This window comes from Lycium barbarum, chromosome 10 (genome assembly GCF_019175385.1).
Source record: "Lycium barbarum isolate Lr01 chromosome 10, ASM1917538v2, whole genome shotgun sequence".
Taxonomy (NCBI): domain Eukaryota; kingdom Viridiplantae; phylum Streptophyta; class Magnoliopsida; order Solanales; family Solanaceae; genus Lycium; species Lycium barbarum.
The window spans coordinates 4,704,299-4,714,839 of NC_083346.1; the positions used below are offsets into that span (position 1 = coordinate 4,704,299).

Genomic DNA, 10,541 nt, shown 5'->3' on the forward strand with positions numbered 1-10,541 from the left:
TAATCCTTTTAATCCTATTATTATTAATCCCATATGCATTAACATCCTTCCAGTATTTTTTATTTGTCTTAAGGCTTCTGGATTTATTAAATTTATAGTAGTAGCTTTAGTTCCTATGGCTGACAACTGCTCTTCTCTATAATGTCTATATAATTGTGTTGTTCTTGAGAACTGTCCTATGTTATGTAAAGTCTTTGGATTTAGTAGTTTTAATTGATTTTATTGGAAAATTTGTATGTCTCGGTCTACATCTATTACCTCACTTAGTTGTTGGTTATTTTCTTCTGGCGTTCTTCTACTTAAAATTCTTGATAAGAAATTATTACCTATTCTATTGTCTGAAAAACTTACTCTTGGTCTTTCTTGTCTTTCTCCTTCGTTTCTTGATCTAGTTGAAAGAAGGTCCATTTTTGCGCTTTTCTAGTTATTTTGACTTTTTTCTTTTTGAGGTGTTATTTCTACCTTTTTTAATTGGTCTATTAATTCTTCAACTTCTTTATTTTTAGAGGTCTCTTTATTTTTCTCTTTTTGTTCACTTAACAACTGTAAGCGTTTACTTGTTAATTCTAACCTTGGCACTATTATTTCTATTTTCTTTATTATTTCTAATATTAATGAAATTATCGTAATATTTTGTTGTAGTGTTATTTGATCCGATTTAGCGTTAGGTATATAATCTTTATAGTCTGCTGGTAAGGGTATAGACTTTTTTTATTAATTTTGAGGCTTCTTCTTGAGCTAAGGTTGGTCTACTCATGAAAGAGTGATTTCTTTTAGGTCCTCTATTGTCTTTTTTAATTCTTTAATGTCACTAGTTAAAATTCTACTTATTGCGTTATTTTAGAGACTATTTGGGTTGTCTTTAGTTCTATTTCTTTTGGTTTTTCTATAATAACTTTAACTAACTTTTGTATTTCCGTCTTTGTAGGTACTTTTTCTAGATTAAATTTGTTACTTAGGGTCTGGACTTTCTTTTCTAATTCTAATTCTTGTGTTTTTAAGTAATCAATATTTTGTTCTAATTTTTCGAAAGTTTTCTTTTGCTTAGTCTGAGATGCTTCTACTACTTCTAATATTCTAATAATGTCTTTATTATTTTCTTGTATTTTTTCACTAAAGTTTATGACTAAATCTACTAGTGTATTTAACTGTTTGTCTTCACTATGTAATATATGGTCTCCGTTACTAAAATTACACTTTATAATACTATGATCTTTTAATGCTCTATATTTCTTTTCTTGGTATATTCTGAAGTCTAAGTATTCTAGATTTTTTAATATATCTATTTTTTCTAGCGTTATTTATTACCCTAAAGGAATTTCTACCATATTTGAAGCACCGGATGGTGCACTTTTTCGTCGTCCGTTTGTGGGCCCAAAAAAACCGTGGGCCCACATATTAAACACTAACCATCCAATATTAAAAAAAAAAGTGTGGTCCCCATATTAAACACAAACCAACCAATATTTAAAAAAAAAAGTAAAAAAAAAGTGGGCCCACATATTAAAAAAATAAACAATGTCAAAAAAAAAGTGCAGACTTTGTATTCGTAGCAAACTGTAATATAATAAAGTTTTAGATACGGAACACAAACTATAATGTTATATTAATCGTGTTTTGAACATTAAAAAAAAAAAGTAAAAAAAGGTGGAACCCGCCATCTCCAAACTCACGGGAAAAAAAAGTGGGCCCCATATTAACAAAATCAAGCAATATAAAAAAAAGTGAATTCCATGTTAAAAAAATAAACAATGACAAAAAAAAACGTGCAGACTTTGTATTCGTAGCAAACACTAATGTAATAAAGTTTTAGATACGGAGCATAAGCTACAATGTTATATTAATAGTGTTTTGAACATAGTAGAACACTTTTTCGTCGTCCGTTTGTGGGCCCAAAAATTGTGGGCCCACATATTAAACACAAACCAACCAATATTAAAAAAAAAAAAAAAAAAAGAGGTATAAAAAGTAGAATCCACCATCTCCAAACTCACAGAGGAAAAAAAGTGGACCCCATGTTAACAAAATCAAGCAATATAAAAAAAAAAGTAAATCCCATATTAAAAAAACAAACAATGTCAAAAAAAAAAAAAAAAGTGCAGACTTTGTATTCGCAGCAAACACTAATATAATAAAATTTCAAATACGGAGCACAAACTACCATGTTATATTAATCGTGTTTTGAATATTAAAAAAAAGTAAAAAAAGTAGAACCCACCATCTCCAAACTCACGGGGGAAAAAAACTAGGGCCCATATTAACAAAATCAAGCAATATAAAAAAAAAGTGAATCCCATATTAAAAAAACAAACAATGTAAAAAAAAAAACCTGCAGACTTTGTATTCGTAGCAAACACTAATAATAATGTTTTAGATACGGAGCACAAACTATAATGTTAATTGTGGGCCCACATATTAAACACAAACCAACCAATATTAAAAAAAAAAGTAAAAAAAGTGGAACCCACCATCTCCAAACTCATGAGAAAAAAAAGTGGACCCCATATTAATAAAATCAAGCAATATAAAAAAAAGTGAATCCCATATTAAAAAAACAAACAATGTAAAAAAAAGACATGCAGACTTTGTATTCGTAGCAAACACTAATATAATAAATTTTTAGATACGGAGCACAAACTACAATGTTATATTACTTGTGTTTTGAACATTAAAAAAAAAAAGTAAAAAAAAGCAGAACCACTATCTCCAAACTCACGGGGGAAAAAAAAAGTGGACCCCATATTAACAAAATCAAGCAATATAAAAAAAAGTGAATCCCATATTAAAAAAACAAAACAATGTAAAAAAAAAACGTGCAGACTTTGTATTCGTAGCAAACACTAATATAATAAAGTTTTAGATACGGAGGACAAACTACAATGTTATATTAATCGTGTTTTGAACATAATATATAGTGTATATATATATAATCACTATTCAAAGACAACTACATACACATAGATGCATTATAATCTAAAGTTTGCACGGCCTAGGCCATCTAGTATATATATATGTGTGTGTGTGTTGACCAAAACATCCTTAAAATATTAAACAACTTTTATATCATTTTTGCCTAATTCTATCATATTTCTATTGTCTATTTTGGTGAATAAAAAGCCTGTCCCACTTGAAGATAGAGTTTTAAACAAGCACTACTTCTGAAAGTTGAAACCCAATCTAATGATATCATTCCATTTTGACAAAAAAACACCATACCAACATAAATAATTAATTTACAAAGGAAAAAACAAAAAAAAGCAAGAAAAAATCAGGTTTTGATCAATTAATTTTATGAGTATGAATGATAGACAAATTATAGGCTAACATAACATATTCAACGATCAAATGTTTACTAGCATAACATTGTTAACATATTCAATGATCAGGCCTTTCTTCTCGTTTTATTAAATCACAACAGGGAGCAAAAATTAAAATACAGTAAATATTAATGAAGTTAGAGAACACACTTAATTAGATACCAACAATTATTAAGGTTTTGTTTGCCAAAAAGATGATGATCGGCAAGAGTTATAGAATAAATATTTTAGATATAAAGAAAGAACAGAAAATTTATTATCTTTAGGTATAACTTTTATAATAGTTGAAAGGGAACAACGTGCGAGACACGTTTATAGAAACTAGCGCGCGCGCGCACACACACCCATATATATATTATTTTAAAAGCATGAACATAAATGTTGGTTGACCAAAATATCCTTTAAATATTCAACGACTTTTATACCCATAAAAATTCAATTATCCTATGAAAAATACGTCCAAAACTGTAAAAGTTCTTTATAATAAATAAAAGATCATTAAACAGAATTTTAATTATATTATCCACTCCTATTTTCTCTCCGTTGAAATTACAATCAGTCATTAACCACAACTCTAATTGACTACTGATACAATCTCTCTCTTGAAAATAAATAGCTCGGCTAATACGTACTCTAGATATTTTATCTTCATGAAATGACAATCAGGGATCGATACAACTTTGTTAAATTTCTATCTGCTACCTTCTGTTCCTTGTCATAGACGGTGGCTGCACGTGTTATGAAATTCTATATGTTTTATCTGTTATGACTAATGATGATGTCAAGGTAAATTATACGTGTTAATATTATTGTGACTAAATTTTATCAGACTTACTTTTGGTGTCCACTGAAATTATGAAACTGATTATGTCAAACTTTACGTTTAAGTTGATTTTTAACTCTCTTATTGCCTATTTCTGTTCACATTAAAATTATGCAAGCTACTATTCCAAATTTTATAATTTAAGTTGGTTTCTTAACTGAAATTATGAAAGTTACTGCGCAAAACTTTATTTAAGTTACGTAGTTCTTAGCTTTTTTACTATTGCCTATGTATTTATTTTTTGTTGGATTTCATTGATCGAGTGAGATTTACAATACACCAATCTCAATATCTATTTAATTAGGGGTAGTTTAATCAAATTACCTATTTTTCCATAGAAGTTAGTATTTTTTTAAGAGGTGTGCAAATGACTAAGTGAAGACTCTTTTTGATGCGAAGGGAGCATTATTTGAATAAGATTAGCCATATTAAATAATTAAACTAAAAAAAATCATGTCTACTACTTTTATGGATGTACCTTCTCCAATTTGTTGATAATCATTTTATTAAGTGCAAAATAGAAAATTTAAAGTTAAATGTTTTTGTAACTCATGAAATAAATGTATATAATTTTAAATTATATTATTTAACATTTTTACTATGAATGTGATTGTCTTAGAATAACGTGCAACTGCACGTTAATAGAGACTTGGTAACTTGTATTTAAAAGCATGAATATAAATATTGGTTGACCAAATATCCTTCAAATATTGAACGACTTTTATGCCCTTAAGCTGTTAACTTTAACTTCTACTAGAAAAGGACAGAGTTATCATTAAAAAGAGGTCATAACGCAGTCAGTTATCGATGTAAACACAAACTCTAAATTGTCCAATCCAATTTACATAGGAGTTGTGTTGATCTCTAGTACCTTAAGCGTGTGTGGCCTTAATTTCTGGCAAGTTCCCTCAAGATATATGGAGTACTGCGGTTTAAAATATACCAATTTCTTGGTTCCGACAAGAATGTAGAGCTTTACACCCTGAATTGGAGAAAAAATACAGAGAGGAACTTAGAAAGATCAATGAAGAAGAAAGGAATGCAAATCAAAGAGCAGATGCCAATCAGAGAAATCAGTTTAACAATGGCAGAAGTGGAAAAAATATCCAAGGGAGACAAGAATGGATGCAAAGAAGAAGAAATAAATACATAAAAGATAAAAGTGGAATTATTCTGGGAGAGTTTGGAGAAAATAATCAACAAAAAGATAATGAAGTGAAGACCCAAAATGCTTTTGCAATACTGGAGAGTGATGAAAATGCTAGAATGCAGATTGAGGTAAATGAACCACATGATGCAAACAAAAAAGAAAGCCATGCTAATGTTGTTCAAAGAATTAATGATAAGCAGATAACACAAGGAAGGGAGGCAGCAAGTAGTAGTAATGTGAACAAGGATGAACAAACAGAGGCAAATACAGCAAAGATCCAAAATATGATCAATGAGAATGGCAGCAGCAAACAAGCAGATGAAAACATAAGCATCAAAGTTAAAAATAACAATCTGGCAGTGTTTCAAGAAGCATCACCATACAGTCCAATAAAAGAAAGGGAGAACAGCCCAAGTAGGGGACAGCCAAGTGAGAACAGTGCAAGCAAAATCAATAGTCCAAGCACAAAAGTGGAGGGCAGTGATTCAAGTAATATTGCGAAAACAACAAAGCATGTAATTCTGAACACATCATCAGATCCACCAGGTGAAGATAAAATGACTGTAGCAGTGAATTTTCAACAAGCTGACAATTTAGAAGAAGCTGATGGAGCAGTAAGGCAACAAGAAGAAATCATATCAAATGAAGGAAGCTCAACAAACAATGGGGAGGAAGTATTAGTTTACCAATCTCAAGAAATGAGCAGTTGTTATATCCCGTATTTTTGCGTATTCGGGAAAATTCGAAATAATTTTGATTTGTAAGGAATAAGGTCACATGATGATTTGAATTAATATATGTGTGTGTTGTTCATGAAAAATATTAGTGTGGAAACACGGAGGAAGGCCAAGGGCAAAAATTAAAATTTTGAAAATTAGTTTCGGGAATTAGAAAACGAGAATTATAAGTCATTGGGCCCAAAAAAAAATGAAAAGAAAATGAGGCCCAAATGAGAGAGGGGGTGGCCGGCCATCACTTGGCCCAAACCCACAATAATAATAATTTTCCATGTGCTAAATTATTATAAGGAGCCTTTATATATTAGAAGCTTCATGAAACAAGAAGAGAAAAGCAAACAAAAAGAAGAGCAAAAATCAAGAGGCCATTCGGCCCTAAGCTAGGGAAATCATCCCTCAAAAATCTCCCTCCAAAAATTATTTTCTTGTGGTATTTCTACTATATTAAGGGTCCTCTATAACTTGGTGCAATTGTTTGGGAGGAAAGAGCACTTGTTTCTTCAATATAACAACTTAATCAAGTGAAGAAGTTGAAGAGAAAAGGTAAGAATTTATCCCTCCTTACTATGTTATGAAGGTTGGTTTATGTTGTAGTATATGGAAATGAGTAGAATTCATGAAAATATGGAAGTTTGCAAAGTGGATATATATATATATATATATATATATATATATATATATATATATATATATATATATATATATATATATATATATATATATATGTAGCCATGTGTAATGTGGTATAAATGAGGTGAATTGAATTTTATGTTGTATTCTAGTTGTGAGTATGGTGGGATTCATATTGAGAATGAAAGTTGAATGAATTTGGTTGAAGTTGGAAATATAGGTGTTGGCCGTGTGGTATGGAAATTGAAATGGAAATGAATTAATGTCGTTTAATAGGTTAGTTGTGTTGTTGTGATCCTTATAGTGTAAAGGAAGGTAATATGATTTAAGTTGGCATTGAAATGGAATGTAAAAGATTATGTCATTCTAATATGATTTTATGATATTGTGGAAATGAAGTCGTTAAGGTGTAAATTATGATGATTGTTGATGAAGTTGGAAGATAGAAACATGTTATGAAAATGTTTGTTAAAGATTAGAAGTTTTGGTGAAATTATGACTTTGGTGGAAAGTTTGTATATTGTGTATATCTTGTGAATATTTTGTGGAATTGATATGAAATGCTTCCAAATTATATTGTGATGATCTTGATTAATGATGAATGTGAAACCCTTGAGATTTGTTTGGAAATTTGAAGTTGAAATGGAAGTATCGCACTATGTTGGAAAGGGAACTAGTTGTGACATATTGTGTATTGTAGTTATTGTTGTTGTTGTTAGTGTTGTTATTGGGTTGTTGATGATTGTTTTGGCCGATTTGAATTCTCGGGGATGCTATATGTATAGGGGAAATGCTGCCCAAATTTCTGTAGAAAAGTGTTGATTTGATATTTAAGTCCTAAAGTCTTAGGGTTAACATTTGATAAATGTGACCATTTGTAGATTTTGGACGAAACGGGAAGTGAACTTGGAAAGGCGTAAAGAGCATATAAGGTATGTAAAGCTATCCCGATTCTTCTTTTGGCATGTCCTAGATGTACTAGGATCGGATTCGAGCCTCGAAAAATATTCTGTCTTTCGGAATCCGCGTTTGAAATTGTCCCTTTGTCATTCACTGGAATTGAACCCTATAAGTATGCTTTGTTAAAGAATTGTGTAAACTTCCGCAAATTGTCTAGAAAGTTATGAAATGTCCCTAGGACCTCCGTAGGTGACTCCATAAGCTTAATATACGTAATTTGAGCCCACCGCTTCGGTTGTCCCGAGGTGGGCCCACTATTTCCGACTTTACCCTTTTTGTGTTTTTAACTTAATTTCAAGAGGTTCTAAAGGAAACACCTTAACTACTTTTCTAACTACCAATGATACTTATTCTAAATACTTTATTGAATCTCTGTAAAGGTATGATATTTTGTGTCTCATTTAGTCTCCCACTATTCCCGCTTTGCCTTTTTGTGTACTATTGCCTTATTTTCGAACAATATAAAATGAAACATTTTAAACATCCTTTTAACTACTAAGGAAAATTGTTTTAATGATTCCCTCGAGTCTGCTAAACTATTTTGGAATATGAAAATGATCCCAGAAGGAATATTCTTCCGTAACTCATTATGACATACGACATACACTTACTATGATTCTGTCCGATTTCATTGGTTTGATTTGTCATCCGATATGCCTCATTGAGTCTCTGGAAATATATGGTATTTTTATTGCATTTAGTTTCTCACTACTCCATTCGTGGATGCCTCAATGTTTCCCACACTGAGCCCGGGCCAGGATATGTTGTCAAGCGTATTCCACTGCATTGTTCGCCGTGCCTCGATGTGAGGGGGCAGGTATATATGTACATGGGTTGTAGAGTATGCTGTGCCATGTACACACATTCTGATATGATATGATCTGATATGGCCCTCTGATATGATATGTTATGTTACGGGGTTATCCTCTATTCTGCTCCTTATGTGTGGTGGCACTAGCGTCGGGGGGTAGCCACGTTCTGTTTGCCGAGTCCCTTGGCAGGGGTCGGATATGATAAGGTATATGTTTCTGTACACACTCTTCATGTTTTGAAGATATGCATTTGATACTTCGGATGTTACACTCACTTCTCTGTAAGTTCTGTTTCGGTTATGATCTTGTTCCGTAATGGGACCAGGTACGACATATGTTTTCAGCGAATACTATTTATGCTATATGATCAGCACTTTGCTAATCTGGATATTCAGTTCATTTTCTGTATCTTCTGCTTCGATTATGACTTTGTTTACTACGTTCCGTGCTTTACATACTCAGTACATATTTCGTACTGACCCCCTTCCTTCGGGGGCTGCGTTTTCATGCCGCGCAGGTACAGACGACAGATTTGCTGACCCGCCTGCCTAGGACATCTATTCTGCTATTTTGGGAGTGCTCTTTTGTCCAGAGCCTATATGTTGGTACAGTCTGCTGCTATTGTATATATGTATGCTATTCAGGGGTATGACGGGGCCCTGTCCCGCCTTATGATTCTGTTATAATCTGTAGAGGTCTGTAGACATACTTGCGTGGGTTCTGTATAAGTTTTGGGATGATATGATCTGTGACAGCCTTATCGGCTTTCGTGTACTATGTCGGTTCATTTATGATAATTACTAACGCCAATTGACTTTTACATTTAAAAATATTCTGCTAATATACTGGTTTGGGTTATGGGGTACGTCTGGGTGTCCAACACGGACACTAGTCGCGGCCTACGGAGCTGGGTCGTGACAGCAGTCAACAGGAGAAACAGGACATGACTGAGGCTATTAGCAAAGACAAGGGACAGGTAACTTTTGTTGGGGAATACAAAGCCAACATCAATCTGAAGAGTGGAGCTAAAGACCTGGATGTGCATTCAATTGATCAAAATATAAAAGCAGTTAGTAGAGCTGGTGATCTCTCACCTAAGATGATTGAAAAAGGTGGGTGAAAAGCAAAGAAGAAAACAGTCAGAGACACAAGTGCACCACCTAGTAGTGGTGTTCATACTAGAAGGCAGGTTAGCAGGATTAGTAATCCATGATGAACACAATCATATGGAATATCAGATCAGTTAATACAATGGAGTCGTTTACAAGAGTAATCAAAATGCATCAGAAGTACCAGTTTGGATTCATAGGCCTAATGGAACCTTTTCAAACATCTGACAAACTAGAGGAATACAGGAGGAGAATTGGACTGCAGCATGCTGTAGTAAACAATTCAGGGAAAATTTGGGCTTTTGTGGATGAAATGTTTGATTGTCAAGTGTTACTGGATCACTCACAACATTTGGCAATTAAATTATCCTTCAGAGGAAATCACGAAGAGATGGTGATCTCTTTAGTATATGCAAAATGTTCACAGGCTGAAAGAATGGAACTTTGGGATTCTTTAGAGAATGTATCTGAAAACATGGATGTGCCATGGTTGATAGGGGGAGATTTCAATACTATCACTGATGAGGAGGAAAAATATGATGGATTACCTGTCACCATCAATGAAATTCAAGATTTTAGAGGCTGTATTCAGAATTGTGGAGTTACAGATTTGGGTTTTAATGGCAGTAAATACATTTCGTGGAATGGTCAAAGTGGAGCAAACTGTATTTTCAAAAGGTTAGATAGATGCTTGGGTAATCAGGTTTTACAGACTAAATTCAATGGCATAAAAATTACTCATCTGATCAGGAATGGGTCTGATCATGCTCCATTATTAATTTCATATACTGGTAAAGTTATCCCTATCAAGAAGCCTTTTAAATTACTAAATTTTTGGGTTAAGCATGAGAGTTTTATGGAGATAGTTAAGGAGCATTGGTCAGCTGACTTCATGGCAAATCCTTTCATACTTTTTCATCATAAATTGAAAAAGGTGAAGGCTGCTTTGGTTCAGTGGAGTAAAAGAACTTTTGGAAATATTTTTCAAGAAATAGAAGCCTTG

At 32.6% G+C, this 10,541-nt stretch overlaps 1 protein-coding gene across 1 annotated transcript; it reads left to right on the plus strand.

The window, feature by feature from the left end:
- Positions 1 to 5,057: 5,057 nt before the first annotated feature.
- LOC132615334 (uncharacterized) lies at positions 5,058 to 9,549 on the plus strand. The gene is made up of 3 exons (XM_060329919.1): positions 5,058 to 5,062; positions 5,145 to 6,008; positions 9,351 to 9,549. The coding sequence occupies exons 1-3, from the start codon at positions 5,058 to 5,060 to the stop codon at positions 9,547 to 9,549; spliced, it is 1,068 nt and encodes a 355-aa protein (XP_060185902.1).
- Positions 9,550 to 10,541: the final 992 nt, after the last annotated feature.